Source organism: Ictalurus punctatus, chromosome 19 (genome assembly GCF_001660625.3).
Source record: "Ictalurus punctatus breed USDA103 chromosome 19, Coco_2.0, whole genome shotgun sequence".
NCBI classification, from domain to species: domain Eukaryota; kingdom Metazoa; phylum Chordata; class Actinopteri; order Siluriformes; family Ictaluridae; genus Ictalurus; species Ictalurus punctatus.
In genome coordinates, this window is record NC_030434.2 from 17159965 (window position 1) to 17180799 (window position 20835).

The following is a 20835-nucleotide window of genomic DNA, read 5'->3' on the forward strand; positions in this document are numbered from 1 at the left end:
ACCAGGCTGAGTCAATCTCAAATATTTATTGATTAAATGATATAAGAAAACGAGTGAAAACTGCAAAACTGCGCTTAATTTGGAGCAGTAATACACTACAGCCTGGTGACCAGCAGAGGGCGCGCGTGGACTCACTGTCAGCTGATGACGTGGAACGTTAAGTGGGAAAACATGGCGGCGCCCGCAAACGAGCACGATAACTGTAATAATATTGATGTTTTTAAGCCCAGGATAATAAATGATAATGATTCCGATACCAAACATGCATCAGAGAACAGAAGCTGTATGGACTATGTGTGTGAGGTGGTGGAGAGAGAAATTGGTGGAGATCTGAAATCAATGAGAAAAGTCAAGGGGCTTCTTGAGAAACTGACAGCAGAGAACAAAGTGTTAGAGGAGCAGGTAAGACAGGCGGATATAGTTCTACTAGAACACACTTATAGTGAAATATATATGTATATATGTGTAGTATAGGTTGTGTATGTGTTTTAGAAGTTTCATTTAAAAAACTGAAGCCAGAGGAGCTTAGCATTTACTAATACTGGTATGGTATTTATTCCATACTAATATATAGTGCACTAAGTAGGCTTTATACAGCATTATTTATAACTATTGTGCTAGGACTGTTCAATAAACAATTACCCATAGACAGTGGTGAGACTGTTTAGATGAATTGCAGTAACCTGATCTGATTATTATTTAACAATCAATTATTCATCATTTGACTGCAAACCATATCACAATCACAATATGTAATAATTTGTTCATTATCAGTAACTGCTTTATCCTGGTTAGGGTAACAGTACATCTGGAGCCTATCCCAGGAACACTGGGTGTGAGGGAATACACCATGGTTGGGATGCCAGTCCTGCAATTGACTGGCAGCACACGATGCACACACTTTCACATACACTCCTGGGGGAAAGGGTCCAACTTGTTACAGTTCGGTCATTAAAAGGGTGCCAGTTTTGGATTAGTATCTCATCGACTGACTCTTAAGTCTGTGATATCATAATAATGCATCTTTAACATTGGTAATGCTCATCTGTAGGTGGTGACTGTATCGAGCTCGGTGCCTTTGCGTGTGTCAGCTGCACTCGCTGCTGCAGAGGAGTCCCGGTCCAAACTGGAGACTTTACTTCAGAAAGAGAGAGTCCTTTCCAACACGCTGCAGCAGCATCTCCAGGGAGCACAGAGCTGGGCTGACAGCCTCGGACAAAGTCTGGGAGAGCTTGACATACTTGAGAGACACATGAAGTACCTCCAGTGCTTGTCTCACATTGAAGAGCTCAGGTAAGAAGCTTGTATGTTTCTCAAAATTGGTCTACACATGCTATGCTGTTTTAAATCTCATGTATGTATGTATGTATGTATATATACTTTTCACACGTTTGGTGTCTGAATTGCACAGTTATGTGATCTTTTGTTATCTTTATTTGTGTTTAAAACAGTGACAGCATTCAGCAGTTCCTGATGACTAACAGTGTCTGGGAGGCAATTGGTGTAGTAGGCAACATGGCCACTCTGGACATGGGTCTTAAAGAGTCAGGCTGCACCCACCTCCAAGCATTCCTCAGAGAAACATTGCACTTCTGGCATAAGATCCTGAAAGACAAACTCAAAAGGTATGAATCATTTTTAATAATGAACACGGATTCGTTTTTATAGCAGAATTGGTTTATAAGGGGAAAAAAAGAAAAGAAAACATCAGTGCTCATAGCCAAATACAAAACTTGCCGACTTTTTGTTGGGGACACAAACATGACGTGCTACGTTAAAAACTTTATTAGTGCCAGACAAGGATCATGTACCTCTTCATTTTCCTTAGCCTATATTTATGCAGTTTACTAGCCAAGTGTGTTATGCTATGTGCTATTATATTATTTTTACTACAGTGGCCTCCTCTAATATTGGCACCGTTGGTAAATATGAGCAAAGAAGGCTGTGAAAATTTGTCTTAATTGTTTAACCTTTTGATCTTTTGTTCAAAGAATTCACAAAAAAATATTCTGTTTTCATAGATATCAAACAATTGCAAACAAAACACGGGTTTATTAAAAAATATCTTTGTTTAATATAGGTGTGGAACAATTTTTGGCACCCTTTTAGTCAGTACTTTGTGCTACCCCCCATTGCCAAGATAGCAGCTCTGAGTCTTCTCCTATAACACCTGATGAGGTTGGAGAATAAATGGCAAGGGATCTGAGAACATTCCTCCATACAGAATCTCTCCATGTTCTTCAAATATTGAGTTTCATGCTGGTGGACTCTCCTATTCAGTTCACCCCACAGGTTTTCTATGGGTTTCTCATCTGAGGATTGGGATGACCATGGCATGACTTTGATTTTGTGGTCAGTAAACCATTTTTGTGTTGATTTTGATGTATGTTTTGGATCATTGTCCTGCTGGAAGATCCAACCACGGTCCCTTTTAAGCTTTCTGGCAGAGGCAGTCAGGTTTTCATTTAATATCCATTGATCTTAACAACAGCTCAACAACCTTTTGCCACACATCACAACTATATTCCTTGATCTTACCCATTCATGGTCATGGTTGAACAATTTCCTGTTCCTAGTCACCCAGGTGTACTAAAAAAATTAAATATCAATGGGAGTATACTTCAAATATATTTTTCTCATATGAATTCATAGGGTTAAAACACATATATTTAACAAAGATATATTTTTTGATAATCCTGTGTTGTGATTGCAGTTATTTGATATCCATGAGAGCAGAGCATTATTGTGTTTTTGTTTTTTTTTTAACAAAAGATCAAAAAGTTAAACAATAAAGACCATTTTTCACATCCTTCTTTGCTCATATTTACCAAAGGTGCCAATATTAGTGGAGGGCACTGTATACATTTTTTAGCCTAGACAATTTCTGGGCAACCAAACAAATGAATTGGGCAGCACTTTGGAGCTTTAACTTGCCAGGTGGCCAAGCTAATAAATGTATAATCTGTGCACACCTGGAGTCACAGCTGCAATGTTTGTCTCATCCAAAGCAACATTATGGCATTTTATTTCTCAGCCTGCACAAATGTCGAGAGTTACTTGATTATATAAAAATGTATCAGGCCAAACAATGATCTTTACAGTACAAACACAATGCAAATGAACAGATTTCTGTTCAAGTTCTTTTAGGTTTTTAGTAAGTTGATGGCGACAAGACAGGAATCATGTTAATTTCCTCACAGTGTGAATTTTTGTCTGGTTGGTATTGCTGATAAACTTTCAAAACTCTGTGAATGGATCTTTTTTGTTAGTATTTTGTTGTATCCGAGATGAACCGGTCAAACAAAGGGCTTAACTGTTGAACTGAACAGTGTTATTGTGTTCCATGAGGCTGCAGTCAGTTTTACTTGAGTTACTGTGTTTAATAGTTATATAACTAGAACAATAAGATTTCTTAGATTTGTGTGGGCCAGTTCTTGTTTTTGTTGGGGGTTTTTTGCACTGGATGTCCCAACTTTCTGTTTCCCTTCATTTCAGTGATTTTGAGGAGGTTCTGACGCAGCTGCACTGGCCAATAGTGTCTCCCCCGACGCAGTCTCTTTCTCCACTGTCCAACGCTCAGGAGCTCAACAACCAACTGGAGCTGCTCGTGTCTCAGCTCATCTCCCTGCAGACGTCGTATCCTCTGTGCCACACACACACACACACACACACACACACACACACACACACACACACACACTCACTCACTTTCTCTCACTCTCTCAACACACCGATGCCACCAATCAAACATCTAATACCTTTAAGAACTCAGTAAAATAACTTTGATGATGGTGGGTTGTGATTTTTACCACTATATCAAAAATAAAAATATCTCACTCTGAGAACAGCTGCCCTAGACAATTTGACACTCTGAATTTGTGCATCATTGAAGAACAATGAGGAATAATTCAAATGTTTGTCTCTTAGAAATCAAAAGATATATAAGTAATTGTGAAGGCAGCGTAAAACCAGAATTGAATTAGAAACAACGAATTAGAAAGTGGTGTCGGCATTATTGCCTTTAACCCATCACAGGGATGACCTTATATCAGAGAAGAAGGAGGTGCCCACCCGCCCTGGCCTGACTCAGACCCCCCCACTTTCACTTCCTGTTCAGATCATGCTGCAGCCTCTCAGTAAAAGGTTTAAGTATCACTTCACTGGGAATCGGCAGACCAACTCGCTAAACAAGGTCAGAACATGTGTTATGATTCTTAATGTATTTAAATTATTATAATGTATCTGATATATGAATTATTAAAGGATGACATGGTACCTGCAGAATCTGTGCACTAAGCTGACTAGTCGGTCTGAGGTAAAGTTCTGGAAAAGTATCTATCAGGATTTGGTTATATGACACAAACCCAAGCTCTGTCTAGAGGAGGCCAACCACCAAAAAATAATAATAAATCAGTGACCGGTTAAATTAGGGATTAGAGAGGAACCAAGAGCTAAATCATGGTTGTAATTGCATATTTTTAACAGATTGTCTACTGGTACATAAATTGCTGAGAATATTCCAGTGCAACTTCTAGCTTTATTTCAAATTTGTAGATTGTATCTTTCTTCATAAGGTTAAAATAAAACAATATTTTAATTATGATTTAAAATTGCACACAGGGAGAGGTAAAATGATCATAATTACAGTCTAAAATACTAACTCTAGTCCTCTATCCCCTTCCAGCCTGAGTGGTATCTGACTCAGGTCCTCATGTGGATGGGCCATAATTCCACCTTCATGGAAGAGAAGATTCAGCCCATTTTTGACCGTGCTGGAGCCAAAGTCAATGCAAAGGTAAGAAAAGTCAAATACATTATGTTTCACCCACCAGCATGGTACTCTGTGAGGGTCAGATACATGTGGAGTCCCTGCTGTGTTCATTAGGTGGAGCTGTGCAGAGGGCTTCTTACTCTGGTGCATGAGAAACTGGCCCAGGATGCCCCTCGGCTGCTCTATGATGATGCTCTCTTCTGCCACCTGGTGGACGAGGTACTGCAGTTTGAGAAGGAGCTGTGCTCCACACAAGCCTACCCCAGCAGCTACCCTGGAGCCCTGCACATACTGCTGGAGGACAACGTCTTTCAGAAGTGGCTCAGTGTGGAGAGAAAGAGTGAGTCCTCTAATAGCCAGGTTTAACTGAGGAAGTGTACTGGAGTAATTAAAAAAAAGGTAACCCTCTGTCTGTGTGTGTGTGTGTGTTTGTGTGTACGTGTGTGTTGATATTTAGTGGCACTAGAGAAGGTGGATGCCATGTTGTCTGCAGAAGGGGCCTGGAGCTCTCAGTACAAAGACATCACTGATATGGATGAGCTGAAAGCACCAGACTGTGCAGAGACATTTATGACTTTACTGCTGGTCATCACAGGTACAAGCCATGTCATTTTATTAACATTAATATCTTTGTTCTGGTTTTTGGATGTTTTATAAATTTAGAATACATTAAAATACCTTTGCCTTTGATTACAGTTTTATGCCATCATGCATCAAAAAAGGGCCCCTTACTAAAAAGATTCTGCTTGGAACCTTTGTAAAAGGGAAATACAGTGTTGTAGTGTGTCCTGGGAGCATTTGAAGTGGGAATTCACCCTGGATGGGATGCCAGTCCATCAAAGGGCACTCCATTACCCTTAGAGGTATATAGTTTTATATAGCCTTTAAAATTACTGGCATGTTTTTGGGAGATCAGAGAAAACTGGAGAACCCAGACGAAACCCATGCAGACACAGGGAGAGCATGCAAAACTCTGCACAGACAGGAGCTGTGATGAAGTAACGCTACCACCCGTGACACCCTAAAAATATTTAAACCCAAAAAAATGCATTGAGGGCTAGTAATCAAATAGTACACGTGTCTCTGTCTCATTATCTGTCCTTGTTTTATCATTAGGTTCTCATGCACACCCCACTTTTTTCCATTTTTGATACAATACTGATATGTTACTGAATTGGATCAGGAAATACATTAAATCCGATCCAGCTTATCATGCAGATTCAGTATCTCTAACTCCTACACACTCCTCTCCTTTTCAGATCGATATCGTTCCTTGCCATGCCCTCGAGCTCAGCTCAGCTTCCTTGCTCTACAAAGAGAGCTGGTGGACGATTTCCGCATCCGTCTCACCCAAGTGATGAAGGAAGAATCCCGACAGCCACTGGGTGCCCGCTATTGTGCCATCCTGAATGCTGCCAACTACATATCTACAGTTCTGAGTGACTGGGGCGACAATGTGGTTAGTGTTCATCATACCCATTTGTGACAAATGAAATAAATCTCTGTAATGGAATAAGAAATAGGAAAGTAAAACGTCTGTCCATTTCTCGTTTTTCCACAGTTCTTCTTGCAGTTGCAGCAGGCAGCCGTGTCAGTCGGGGATGAGGTGCTGGGGCCTCTCGGGGCCACAGAGAGTGGGCGCCTGGCCTCACTGGAAGGCTCCCTGTTTGAAGGACTGCTCGCATTGCTTGAGAGACTGAGAGGAGACATGTTGGGCCGTCTCCTGGATGCAGTTATGAGAGACGTGAAGGAGAAAGCACAGCCTTATTGCAGGGACAGGTACTGTACAATATACAGCTGAAGAATGAGCATGGGGGCTTTGGCTGAATATGAATAATTATAATTATGTAATATATAAATAACTGAAAACCAAATCACATGTACAGTAGTGACCATTCACTACAAAAGGATATAATAATAACATTAATAATAATAAAAATAATAATAATTAAAGCTGCAAGCAGTAATTTCATGGCTGAGTACCCAGACATGGTGAGCCGCACGTTCACAGAAGCACTGCAGTTGTTGCATAAACAATCACAGGAAAGCAGAGCCATAACTATAGGCAAAGAGATTCATGAATGATTTGTCATTTCAAGCTTTTGCCAGTCTGTTATGGGAGAAAAGTTTTGACTATTAGAGTTCCTTTGATAGCTTTTATTTTGACAGATCTCAAGAAGATGTGAGCAAATGCCTACCAAGATTTGTGTCAGTGTGCAAGGTCATTGCTGAGATACAGCCTCACTTCCTGTTTGGCACATTACGGGCAAACCATTTGGAATATCAACATTCTTTTGATAACTTTTGTGAGGTTTACTCTGAAATTTGTTGATGATTTAACAAAATTTGTAGGAGTAGTAGCAGCGAAAAAACTTTTTTTTTTTTGTTGACAAAATCCACTTAATTTCAGATGCGCTTGAATTTTCAGATGTTGGTGTGCGTTCACTTCAGCAAACCCCAGAGAATTATAGGGGAAAAAAAATTCTGAATTTAGCACAAACTCTTCAAATATATAGATATATAAAGATATAAGGGAAAAAAATTAAGTTGTTCCAGTTTTTGACCACAAGGTGGCACAGTCAACTATTCTTTTTAAGCCTTTTCATAATGCAGATTCAGTTCTGTTGTGTTGTCAGGTCCTAGAACTGAGTGTGAAAAGTTCATGACTGAAAAACTGTTTGTATTGTATTGGGAAAAGAATGCTATATCTAGCTGTGGAGGCCTGGGAGCACACAAAGTGATAACTGCCAAGTCTCTATATAAATGTCTAACAGATGTCCCTAAAATTTAATGTGTGTGTGTGCTGCAGGTGGATCTCTTTGCCGTCACAGTGTGACCAGGCTACCATGTCACTGTCCAGCTCTGCGTGTCCCATGTTGCTGTGCCTGAGGGATCACCTGCTCCAGCTGCAGCAGCTGCTCTGCCTGCCTCTGTTCCAGATGTTTTGGCAGGGCCTGGCCGAGAGGCTGGACCTCTTCCTCTATCAGGATGTCAGTCTCACTCTACAATACTTCATCGTCTAAATCAGCATGTTGTTTTTTAAAAAAATAATAGTTTAATGACATAGACCTAATTATCTCAAATGCAAAAATGAAAAATATCAGAGTCTGAGGTCTAGTAGTACTCTGTGGGATTCTGGCTTTAAGATGATTTTGAAATGGTTGCTATGGCTGTTTTAGTTATGATTTGTGCTTTTGTCTCTTTTTTTTCCAATGATAGTGTATCATACAGTGTCAGAACCACATAATCAAGTTATGAAATTATTTAAAAACTTGATTCAGTTCAGGAAATACTGTGTGTGTGTGGTATAGGCATGCTGTTTGCTGAAGCAGTAGCTATAAGCTTCCCCTTACTTCCTAACAACATCAGAGGTGCCAACATCTACTGTATTTGCTAGTGCAATACAGAAGACACCTGAAAATTCCAGTTTTCTGCATCTGCTATGGTTTTCTGAAGGATCAAGGGAGCAGAACATTAAAGACACACATTTGTTTCTGGTAGTGATTACTTTCACTTTGAAAGTATTTCGTACTGTTGCTTGGCACACTGAAAAGAAATGATCCATTTTGTCCTCTGAAATAAACTAGACTTTCTGTGGTAATATTCTGTTTGTTTGTTTTTCTCTCTGCCTGTTTGGGTTTTCTTGTTAGCAATACTGGTACATCAGTCTTCTAGCTGATCAGTCTTATAACTAAAGAAGAAAACTTTAAAACACCAGCCATGTCTTAAAATGTGGAGTAGGGGAAATTGTGTCAATTTCGTGATTAGCCAAGCCATTGCTTAAAAACTCTGACCCTGGAGGGCTGTTCCATTGTATAGCTAAATAGTGCAGAAGCTATCGTTACCGCTTAATGATGCAATAACTGTTTCTCTGTATTCACAGGTGATCCTGTACAACCACTTCAATGAAGGTGGTGCTGCACAGCTCCAGTTTGACATGACTAGAAACTTGTTTCCATTGTTTGGACACTACTGCAAGAGACCCGAGAACTTCTTCAAACAGTGAGTATGGAAGAACACGTAGGGGCGTGGGGGATTACAGCCAGATTCACATTCTCTTTAATGAGAAATAATAAGCCCGGCCTTTTCAAACTGCCTTTGTAGTTCAAGCAAAGGAGCAAGTTTAATTATGTTTCAGATGCGAGTAATTGATTGCCCATTTTAGTTTTTCTTAAAGTGCACAAAGTGAGTGGTTTTACTGAAGGCTCCTCACATACAGTAACAAATATCTTGCTGTCTGTCAACATGCCAGTGTGAAGGAGGCCTGCATTATCCTGAATCTGAAGGTCGGCCCGGCTCTGTTGCTGTGTGACGTGCTGAAGCAGGAGGAACCAGAAGAGGATGAGGCCTCTCTGAGACCCCAGCAGCCCACGCCTGAGTCAGCTCTGAATGAGCTGGGGGTGTATAAGCTGGCCCCGAGTGATGCACAGATCCTCCTGAATCTGCGTTCTGCCTGGCTTAACCACTGACTAAATCAGCATCACTGACCCATCAACGCTAAGGCATGCAGCTGGCCAAACAACATCCTAACACGCTCTCTACTTCCGATGGTGCAGAGTTTACATAAACTACAGTATGAAATGAAGCAGTTCTAATATGAATGGGGTGACCAATGTTTGACAAAAAACACATCTTTCCATCATTAAAAAGTCTCGACATGTTGAGATTGCTGTTTTAAGTGATCCAAATAATCTGTATAGCTGTGTAATGAGTGTCTTTTGAAACTTGAATAAATTCACAGTGGTTGTGAATAATGCCCTATATACTTTGCATTAAAAACTGAACCTAAAATTTCAGAGCATATTATGTAAGATTTTCTTAAAGGAATACTCCAGAATACAGATGACTACCACATACAAAAACTTTGATGTTCCTCTGTACCGAGAAAAGGAGTTAACAGAAAAGCTGTTTAACATTTATAGATGAGTTTTGATCCAGTAGATAAAATGAGTTGCGAGTTTTGATCCAGTAGATAGAGATAAGTTTGAAAAACACTAGAGCATTCCCTTAAGACAGCTGCCTCTTTGGTGTCTTTGAGTTGTTGTAGTGTCAGGTGAGAAGAGAGAAGAGCCAGTCACTTAGTGCGCTGTCCTCCAAAGTGGCTCCTGATGAAGGGTTAAAGCAGCACTCCAGGTCGCACAAGATCTGAACACTTGGCTCAAAAGGTACCTGCCAAAACACAAACGCACTTGTCAGAGCAGAGGCACACGCCGCTGAGTCCGGTAATGTGTGAGATTTTCTGATAGTATGTGGAAGATCCTGATGCTGTCTACCTTTGTGATGGGATTTGCTTTTAAATCAGGCTTCAGAAGATTTCTTATCTCAGTACAGATATGCCTGGTTTTCTCCAGCAGCATCTGATAACAGAAACAGCCTCAACCATGTTACTGACTGCAAACAAAAAGGTGTTGTCATGTTAGTTAAGGAAGAGCTTCATATTTTAACATTGGAGTAAGCTGGTACGAGTTATTACTCTAAAATGTGCCAAAAAGGCAGTCCTCATTTTTCTCCCCAATAAAAACTACAGATCCAATCGACACATGAATCTTGAATGGCTGAAAGTTGCGTAAGTGTTTTGATATTATCGGACACCCTGTGGAGGCCTCACGCACTTCCCCCACGTCACGTTTGAGTTCATTAATGTTAAATAAAATCTATCAATGTGTGTATACTTTGAGTTTTTTAACAATCAGCTAACCATATTTATTAGAAGGCATCAAAATTTGGGCCAAAAGAAGAAAAAAAACAGTGGAAAAAAAATATCGGTCATGTGGAGCCATTTCATGCTTTCTAAGAGGGACAAAAGCAAGTAATTTGTGAAAGAAATATGTACGTATATCGTTTTTTGTTTTTTTTATTGTTTACTGCATTTTTATTTAAACTCCCCCTTCAGGGACTACTCATTATTCCTCTTTGGGGTTGGTAGGTCTGTAACTGTTTAACCCAGGTTTCTTCAATCTTATCCACAATGATCTGTATGGGGGTTTCTACACAAGGCAAGCAGAAGCTAGACTTGATCCCACTTATTTAATTAAATGTTCTTTGTCTTCACACCCACTATTAGCCATGGCTCCTATTTGAATAGGTAGAATGGTCTGGTAAATGTACTTATTAAGAACATACTGTAGCGTATGTCTGGAATGATGTTATTCACCTGTGGCTGTCTGCTGGTGCTGGCTTTAACAGGGGTCCTGCTGCCATGCTCACTCTCCTGTATGCAGCTGACAGAGGTGGTCATGCTGGGTGTAGAAGAGACAGACACACTCGAATCCATCTTGGCCGCCACACACACTGAGATCAGCTGGACATGCAGAGCTTTCAAACTGCGAGTGGGGGAACGAGAGAGTGGACAAGTAGACAATACTATATACTCAAAGCTTGGAATGGATGAGTTTTAAATACAACAAAAATCATAACACATTTACAGATTCTTCCATGATTTCCAAGTGAAACAGACTCAGCCTTTAACTCAGTGCTAGGTAAGGGGAGGTTGGAAGATGATGATTTGATTTTCAAGTCCTAAAGCATATTATTCAGTAACTACACTGAAAATAATGGGAAAGGCATGTAGTTTACATTTATAGCATTTAGCAGACACCCTTATCCCAAGCAACTTACAAAAGTGCTTTACAGTGCTTTTATTAGAAACCTCATGCTAATAAAAATGTTTTAATGCATATAACCTTTATTTAAGTAGGAAATCTTTTGAGATATTGCTAATCTCTTTTGCAAGAGAGTCCTGGCCAAAATGGCCTCAACCATTAAACCCCCTGCCCCCCCCCCCCCCCCCCCCCCCCCCCTTGTCATTTTACTAAAAGAACGATTAATTCATGTAGGTTTTATAATAAAATTAAAATAAATAAGTAATTTTAGAAAATATACTTATATTAAATATCAGCACTATTTTATTTTTGCATGCAACCGGAAATACGAGAGTTTGTGTTACTTGTGACATTTGAAAAAAATCACCTTTTTCTAAAAGCTGAAATTTCGATCTATTGTATATATCTATTTATCGTCTCATATTCATCTTTAGATCTCAAACCCAAATGTCTAGTGTATAGCAAAAACAAAAGAACTGGCTTCGCTGTTCCAATACTTTTGGAGGGGACTGTAAACTAACCTGTCTGTAGAGATAAGCCTGTGTCCAGCCTTTATGTCAGCGGCAGGCTGTGTGTCAGACATCGGTGCTTTATTCAGCGCAAAGACCAGCATTATCTACAGACAAAGAGCATGAGTTTTTCATAATGCCTCTGTTATGCTTTATGAATTTCTTTTATTTTTTATATGTGGATTTTACTATATGTGGGTTAGGTACTCGCTATACTCTAGAGAGAGGGATTATGGTATAGTACCGTTTTGGTTGCTAGTCCACTGCTTGCCAGTCTGGGTCGATGCCACTGAATGCAGAGCCGGTGTGTGTTCAGCATGGCCCATGGACACAGGTCTGACACCGTCTGCTGGGGATGACAAACGTGTGTGATTAAGGGTTAGATTTAGTTCATATTGTCCAGTGTATGATTTCTGTGTGTGTATACCTGTATAGTCTGAGGCCCCAGAATGAAGGCATATGGAGGATCAGGTATAACACACTGCTCTTTGTAAGTTGCTAGGTGATCACTGAAGAAGGTGTGTAACTGAGTGAGTTTGAGAGTTAAATTTGAATCAGCAGTTGGAGACATAAACTCCTCCACACTCTGCCCTGCCACTGGACAAGACACACACACACACACACACACACACACACACACACACACACACATACTATAGAACAGTGCTCCAACACATCAACTTGCATACTGAACACTCATACTGAATTACAATGCGACTATATGTTTTTTTGGGGAAAACAACATATCTTGAAGACTCAGAAGCAAAAAAGATGATGCTGAAATCTGTGTATGTAAAGGGTGGGGAGAAAACTGGTTTGGTTAAAGATTCTTGATCATGGTGATTTTTACAGTAGATTGTTACAGTCACAGAAATTAGAATTGTAAAGAATCAATTAATTTATCTGTTAATTTACTAAGGGATGTTCATCAGTAGGCTACCATCACAAGCTCCCAATTCTCCCAAAAACTAATTTCACCAGCAAAATCTTCATAAACTATATGCCTAGTTGTATGGGCTTAAAAATGAAATATATATAAGCTCTTGCTTTTAGTGAAAAGCAAAAAAAAAATAAATAAAATCTCGATGGTGGGTCACAATCATCAGTTTAGAGTAGTGTTCCAGTAGACAGTCAGAAACTAGAAGACATGAGGTTGGGACATGTAGACTGCTGTACTGTACTTGGTTGTGTGGAGATGTGTCTCAGATTGAGCAGGTGTGTATAGTAGCGGGAGAGGTGCACCCAGGTGATCTCAGAGCATCTCTTGACTTTCAGCTCAATGTCCATATCTGGAGCAGAACCGTGGTGAACTAACATGGGCTCCTCCATGCCACCTGATGTTCACCAAAACCACACAAAACACACATCCACAAATGAACAGCAACTCCAGATTCATACATTTTTCAACAGCTGGCTCAGCTAAACTACCGTTCATCAGCTGATTGAATTATGAGCACTTACCGCAAGGACTGAGTAGATCATTGGAGGCAAAATCAGCGAGAGCTTTGAGAGATAGAAGAGGAATTGGGCCTTCTGTTGCTGTAGTGATGCCACACAACTGGCCATGGCTTGTGAGCACTTCCATTGTCTATAAAACACATATAATAATCATAGACCTAAATATAACAATGAACACAGTGTCATTACAACAAAGTCAGTTACATGCTTATGTGTCTCACCCTTGCAGCAGCTCTCAGACAAACCCAGAAAAGAAGTAAGTGACTCTGTGTCACATGAGTCCAGTCTAAGCACTAGGGACAATAAACATAAATAGTTGCAATACTCATAATAATATAACACATTTCTTACATTAAGGTCACTTTGAAATTTAAAGACCAAAAGCAAAGACATGAGCTCCTGCATCATCATCATCATCATCATCACCACCTCATCTGATTCAGCAGGTTCTGTAGGTAGTGGAGATTCGGCAAGGTCAGTGGTGGTATTTTGCCACTGCTGCAGGTATATTAGCGCTATCTCCATATAGCACATGTGGATTAACCTGAGAGAAAACACACCAACACACACTGGTGCACAATGCACAACTACATGAAATGTACTGCAGCTCGTGTAATTACTGTCATTGAATAGAAGTAATACATCCTGCATAGTACTGAATAATAATGGGTGAAACTCAAAAGCCTCACTAAAGTTTAGTGACACACACTGGTTACTCACTGCAGACTGTGGCTGTGAGAACGAGCCAGTCTGATGCTCTCCAGGAAGGTTTCTACCACTGTCTGATGTCTGAGTGTGCCTAGTGACATCAGGGTCCTCTCCACAGTTCCTAAAGGAACACCGCCATAATTAAAGACAGACTTATACCACAGTTACAGTCAGGTACATTAGTTTTTGGACAGTGACAAGTTTTGTAATGAGGAAACAGGCCACACCTGGCTATAAAACTGCTTATCAGTCAATTGTCCCATTACTTTTGTTAAAAAATTTTTTTTAAAAAGGCTGTAATTCATAAATAGTTAATGCAATATTTTTGTTAAACCCGTTGAATTAAAGCTGATAGCCTACACTTCAATCACATCTTGACTGCTTAAATTCAAATTCAGAGGCAAAATGATAAAAATTGCGTCACTCCCCAAATACTTATGGACCTGACAGCATGTGCAGTTGTTGATATGGGGATGTTTTTGTGTGGAGAGGTTAATTACATTTTTTTTTGAAGGAGTCTCCATTACTAGCACTTTGTAGCAGTCATGTATACATACAGAGCTGTTCCTTTACGTTTTATGACATGTTCCAGGAAATGACAGAGGGCTTTGTGGTTTCTTGTTAACATTGCAAGAGTAATAAAGAGAGACTGGTGACAGAACAACTGTTTCTAGCAGTTATAATGTTATGATAACAGGAACAAACTTGTTTAACTTATGTTGCACAATAAGGTTAGGGGATAATATAATGAGTCACTCTTTAATTAATTAAACATGTAAGCATTGGCAAACTGCTGAGGTATGAGAGGAATAAACACTTTTGTGTTTAAAAAAGTTTTTGCTTTGTGTTAGGCTGCATCACACCACCCCATCATTGATTATTTTCCTATAATTGCACATCCAGTTGTTTAGTTCCTTACACGAATGCACAGTCTACAAGATCTAATCTGACTGTGCTTACCTTTGAGGTACAGGATATCAGCCTCAAGCTGGGGGTCCCTGCTAGCCAAGGCTCGTGAGATGATGAGTGCAGAGTGGAGCTCCTCCTGAGCCAATAACCACAGATTTGAGTGTTGTTCATCTTTTTCTGATGAGCTCACCATGGCCTGCAGGGCCAAACACTGACCTGGAATACAGGAGCATTCCAGAAATCACCATGATGGATTATACAGGTAAAAAAAAAAATGCACATGTAGCATATGTAAATGTACTCAAATGAATATTTTGCTGTTGGAATTTATATTTCTATATATCCCTTGGAGATCTCAGCAATCATTACATACTGGTATTTGAAACAAGCACCTGCTATCCTCATGAGGAACTTTATTTTTTTTCCCCCTTTAAACAGGAAGTTTCTTGAGTTTGCATATACAGTATTTGCAACTATTTTCAAAATAAAAGAAAATAGGGAATATGCTACAGCTCAGGTCTCAGGAGAATATAATATACAAGAGCTTACCCAGCCTTGTGCCCCATGCTCCTTGGGATAGGCCCCAGGTTCCCAGTAGGAATAAGTGGTAGAGAAAACTGATGGATGGAGCTTACCCAAAAGCATGGTTGTCTTGGCCAGTAGAGGGAGCTGTGGGTGGTAAATATTCCTCCAAGCTGTACTGGAGAGCAGCCGCAGTCCTCCCCCTGCCTTCTGCACAACACACTCCCCCAGTGTCTTCAGCTGTAAAAAAAGACAAAGGTGGACACTCCAGAGGTTGCTGATGTTGAACTCTGCACAAGGGTCAGTAAGTGAAGACTGACCTGCTGCTGTAGTAGTTTCTGAGTGAGCAGGTAAAGCGGCTGACCATCTGAGCCCCTCAGTTCACTCAGCAGCAGAGTGGCCTTAGCAAGTGACAGACCAGAATGCATGGAAAGGGTACTACGTCCAGACAGCAGACTTACTGTCTCCTAAACTCATACACACACACACAAAATATATCACTTAACTGCTAGTCAAAACAATTTATAATGAATATACATAGGGACTTCATTAATCAGTAAGATATTGTGGATGGGTGACAAGCCTGCAGCATGGAGACGCTCTCCTCCGGCACTCTACCACAGTGTGTGTTCAACGTGACCCCCTGTAGGAGCAGCAGAGCCTGTGTGTCTGGGTCTCCCCAGGCTTCAGCCTCAGCTAGGCCTTGTTTTATCAACCTGTCCGCCTCCACACTGCTGTCCACACCTACACACACACACACACACATAAACACACAGACGAGTGAAGTGTGAAGTGACTTGTGTGTTTGCACTTATTGCACTACTGTTTTGGGACTAAATAATTAACCATGTTTGCTTGGAAGTTATTGTTATGGGTTCGAGAAGAAAATGTGGGCATCACATGCTAAACACTGCCCTGCAAACAAGAGCATTATGATGCATATTACTAGAGCTGTCACAAGTTACATTCATTTACAGCTCTCACCCGTCATGTCACAGTTATGATTTTGGGACGGTAGGGGCTAACACATGCTTAGAAACATGAAGCCAGTCACATTTCTTTAAACTGCTGCTCCTGTAATGTCACATGGCAGCTAAACAACTAGAGTGCTAACTCCCCTTTTCTGTACACATGACCTAACAGACCAGCGGTCATCACCTGGCAGCAAACTATTTAAGTGGACTGAAGTGTGTACATGAATATATACTGTAGCCACGCTGATAAACATATGGAAAATAACTCTAGTTAAGCAACTCTTGTTTTCTAAACATGAGCCAGTTTCTATATCAGATCATCTGTTGTGGCTTTTCTAAACACATGCATTTATGTCAATAATTTAGCAAAAGGCAGCCCATCAGATCAGAGACTAACTACAGGGCTAGAGACATTCGCTCACAAATTGATGTTTTCTCAGACTTTCATATTTTCTTTTCCCAGTTTATTTGCTCTGAAACAAAGCATAACCATGCTGGTAATTGTCTTATTCATAGGCATAAACTAAACCACTAATGGTTAAGGATTAAAATATACAGTAGGTCTTGTCACCATGCAGTGACCTTGGCTACCTACCTGGACCTTTGTAAGTAAGGAATTTTTAATGTAACTGGGCCTTTACAAATGTTAGTTGAATTCCCCTGTCATAGTTATTGCCCTTAAAGCATCTTAATCAGTAACTATTTGAACGATAAAGTAATTAGAGTGAAACAGAAAAGTTACAAGTATGAGACATGTCTGGACGGGTCCTGGCGTTTAAGGGAGACTACTCGTGAATAACTATACCTCAGGGGTTACAGCGCTTCATATTGTTCAAAATTGGAAACTGTGTTCACATGTTTTGACAGTAATGAAAACAATGCATGCTCAAGGATTTATGGATATAGCAAAGCCATGAAACACTGAAAAAGAAAATTATATTTACAGCATTTGGCATGCACCCTTATTCAGACCCTTATTCATATTTATACATCTGAGTAGTTGAGGGTTAAGGTCCTTGCTCAAGGGCTCAACAGTGGCAGCTTGTCAGTGAACTCATGACCAATCAGTAGGCCAACATCTTAACCACTGAGCTACCACTGCCGTAAAATTACAGAGTATCATTTGAACACCTGTCTTAAACCTCCATATCCAACACATTCATCACAGTCACTACAGAACTGTGTGTTTGATGATGCCCTATAGCCAAACACTGAAACTTTTATAAGTTTAAAATCATCTATTTAAGGCATCATCAAATCTGCAAAAAAAAGGGATGGGAGGGGGGGGGGATTACAGCACTGCATGATCACTCTACACTCACATAGAATTTAGTCATAATATACTGGTAAATATTGTTTTCCTGCAGATTTCCTGCTGACCTGGGTAGATGGCAGTGCCAGGGATGTGTGCAGTGAGGCTCTGGACCACAGCCAGTGTGCAGCGGAGCCATAGTGAGCGACCCATGTGCTCTAAAGCTTCCACTGCTACTGGCATGTCTCCTAGCTGAGGTCCGGTATCTGCCTCTGGCTCATACAGCTGAACAGGAACAACAAAAACATTAAGAACAGGTTACACTTTTCCTTGAAAAGTTTGAAATGACAACACTGCTGTATGAGGACTGTCAGGTTAGTGTCAGGTTGGAGTGTCAACTACAACATCCTTGTAGTTGAAAAAAAAAAATAAAGAAAAGAAAACAGAAAGTTTTTGGTTCACAAAAACTCTAAAATGGCAAATTCAGTGTAAGAAAATGCAAATGTGGTAAAGACACATTTTTTTTTTCTGAAAATTGTAAAAACAATTATCATGAAATGTTAGAGCAAAGGTCACACCGAACAATTTCTCAGCCATTTAAGATAACTTTACAATGCTTTTGGGAAACTCGGCCCAGACCAAGATTATGAGGGTGCAGCAATTTACCACAACATATCTAATACTATATATGTATTACAGAGTACCTGCTCATGTTCGGCTCTGGTACTGGACTGCTTAAGCACAGAAGATGGGCGTCTGGGGGGCAGCTGTTGGAGACTGTCAGTCTGGAGCAATGGCGAGTCCTGCAGTAACCTGAGAGCAGATGCCGCCTGATCTGCACTGCAGCAGAGGAACCACATGATGGTTATATACAAACATACAGAAAACTTTCAGACATATAGAAAACTCTAACTTTCACAAAATTTCAAGCAGCACTATATACAGGCACATACACACAATGAACCATATGTTTTACCTGGAGGCAGCTTTGCCCTGCTGCAGGTTGACACTGGACAGCATCAATCTGATCTCCACAGCCAGCTCCAGCTCCTCAGGGTCTGTGTGGATGTGCTGAAGTGCAAACAGCTCAGAGTTGAGCTGGTTGAAGCTCTCTTTTAGTAGCAAAGCCTGCAGGAGTAGACAGAGTCATAAAAATATACTTAACTAATCAAATAAAGGCTTAAGCAGTTAAGAAATGTAATAAGATTGACATAATTCATGACCTGACTGATGTGTATGATCACCAATAGTTTTATATGACAGGAGAAACAGCAATATACATGCGATAAATCTCAGCGACCAAAGATAACTGAGTGATATGACAAAAATATCATATCATGATACCTGAAGACATTTCTACAATACCTGATATGCATCACATAATATACAGGTTTGCTATGATTTCAAATTATACGAATAAGTTTGTGAAAGCTTAATATCAGCCAATGTTTTCAGTCAGATGATATATTGGTTGGGCCATAGTCATAATCCCAAATAATCATGTGATTGATATCTTGTTACAAATTTTAAAACTATTTTGAGAACATAATAAGTGTTGACCTTGACTTGTCCTGGAGTAAGTGTGTCTTTTTGGAGCCGGAACTGCAGGCCTTTGGGCTTCACACTCTTCAAGGAGGGGCCGCTGGGAGACTCGTCACTGATGGACTCGTGCAGGCTAGGAGTACTGGAGCTCCTCACCTGGGTCTCCAAAACCTCTGTGTTTCAACACGCATATGTACATATATGTTTGAATGTACCTGTCCTTTGTATATTAGAGTAAACTGGAAAACTACTAACCTGCACTCAAAAAGCATGATTAAAAAAGATTAAATACCTGTAATTGGCTCAGCTAGGTCATGAATCGTACTACACATGGCCAAGATGAGCTGAAGCCTGGCCAGGTGCAGTCGGCAGGTCAATTTGGTGCCGTACAAAGCCACAATATCTTCACTGAGTTTCTTGTTCACCAGCTCCTCCAGAACCTGCAGACAACAAAATAGCATGTTGCTTATATACAGAAAAGGCCTGTTTCTTCCTCCACTTTTTAAAAACAAAACAAAAGCTTGTTACCTCAAGATTACAAGGATCCATAAGAGGTTTATAATTACTGAACTTCTTCCATGTCTGTGAACACAGTACACAAGAGAAGAGAATATTCTTAATATATCCTACAGCTATATGTATACTATCATAGTTATTACTGTACACACAAGCTACGTGATTTGGCCTGTAAATATGCACTAGTGTATTGTGTTATACCGAAGCTTTCTCTGCTCTAGTGTAGCTGTTGTGAGGCAGGGGGACTTCCTCTCCATCACCTAGACTGTGTATCTCTTTCACTGCCTCAGCAAACAGGCACAGCTCAGTCAGCGTCTTTACCTGTACAAAAAGAAACAGAGCATGATATATAACCAGGCTGACAATTCCATTACTGGCAGCACCCACATTTTTCATTCATTCATTCATTCATTCATTTATTTATTCATTCATCAGTAAATGCTTCAACCTGCTCAAATGTGAGGATAGAATACACTTTGAATGGAATGCCAGTCCATTGCAAGGACCCATGCTATACACACACTAGCAAACATTCATTGGGGCTCCTCACAGACAGTAACTCAAGTTCAGGATTGAACCAGAGACCTTGGCGGTGGCAAAGCTATATTAATCCAATATTGCTGACTATACCATACTAATCAATAGAAAGAATGAAAAGTGCAACAAAAAAAAGTAAGACAAAGACAGCATCGCTTTCTCCAAAGCCTACCTCCAGAGTCCTCAATCCCCTCAGTGCCTACCAGGGTTCTATATCAGTATCCACACTTACACACCTTCATTATTCTGCATCCTGCAGTGAGATGGGGCTGCTGACACACTTTGCTGGCTACATATTGGTAGAGAACCAGAAGAGGAAGTGCCTGCCAGTAGACAGACATATAAAATGAACTTACTGGCATATTAAGGAATGTCAAGAAGTAATGAATAGTGTTAACTAATTACAGTAACATTACAGATCCAAAAAGTTTAGTACTCAAATAAAATAACTATTATATAACTGTACTATAACTAATTCCAATGACCTGTGACATTTTACAGATTTACAGTGAACTCCAACTAAGATAATGTACAC

At 40.2% G+C, this 20835-nt stretch overlaps 2 protein-coding genes across 5 annotated transcripts in view; one reads left to right on the forward strand and one right to left on the reverse strand.

The window, feature by feature from the left end:
• On the forward strand, positions 1-9873 carry rint1 (RAD50 interactor 1). The gene is made up of 13 exons (XM_017494694.3): positions 1-402; positions 1052-1293; positions 1452-1625; positions 3496-3636; positions 4036-4192; positions 4685-4795; positions 4886-5111; positions 5229-5366; positions 6031-6230; positions 6333-6550; positions 7581-7761; positions 8655-8773; positions 9024-9873. The coding sequence occupies exons 1-13, from the start codon at positions 145-147 to the stop codon at positions 9238-9240; spliced, it is 2382 nt and encodes a 793-aa protein (XP_017350183.1). The 5' UTR covers positions 1-144; the 3' UTR covers positions 9241-9873.
• The window catches only part of cfap54 (cilia and flagella associated protein 54), a 27744-nt gene continuing 14862 nt past the window's right edge, over positions 7954-20835 (reverse strand). For 2 of the 4 annotated variants that reach the window (XM_053688230.1, XM_053688229.1), the window contains exons 30-52: positions 20537-20623; positions 19965-20084; positions 19776-19829; positions 19540-19687; positions 19266-19420; positions 18682-18833; positions 18410-18545; positions 17834-17990; positions 16063-16223; positions 15800-15946; positions 15593-15719; positions 15009-15173; positions 14061-14169; positions 13770-13884; positions 13562-13633; positions 13344-13470; positions 13064-13216; positions 12310-12479; positions 12127-12231; positions 11895-11989; positions 10926-11094; positions 10045-10128; positions 7954-9940 (exon numbers count right to left, since the gene is read on the reverse strand). In XM_053688230.1, coding sequence (XP_053544205.1) covers positions 9821-9940; positions 10045-10128; positions 10926-11094; positions 11895-11989; positions 12127-12231; positions 12310-12479; positions 13064-13216; positions 13344-13470; positions 13562-13633; positions 13770-13884; positions 14061-14169; positions 15009-15173; positions 15593-15719; positions 15800-15946; positions 16063-16223; positions 17834-17990; positions 18410-18545; positions 18682-18833; positions 19266-19420; positions 19540-19687; positions 19776-19829; positions 19965-20084; positions 20537-20623 — 2928 coding nt within the window. In that variant the 3' untranslated portion in view covers positions 7954-9820. The remainder of the gene's footprint in view (positions 9941-10044; positions 10129-10925; positions 11095-11894; positions 11990-12126; positions 12232-12309; positions 12480-13063; positions 13217-13343; positions 13471-13561; positions 13634-13769; positions 13885-14060; positions 14170-15008; positions 15174-15592; positions 15720-15799; positions 15947-16062; positions 16224-17833; positions 17991-18409; positions 18546-18681; positions 18834-19265; positions 19421-19539; positions 19688-19775; positions 19830-19964; positions 20085-20536; positions 20624-20835) is intronic. The other 2 variants (XM_053688232.1, XM_053688231.1) reach the window with 2 other exon arrangements.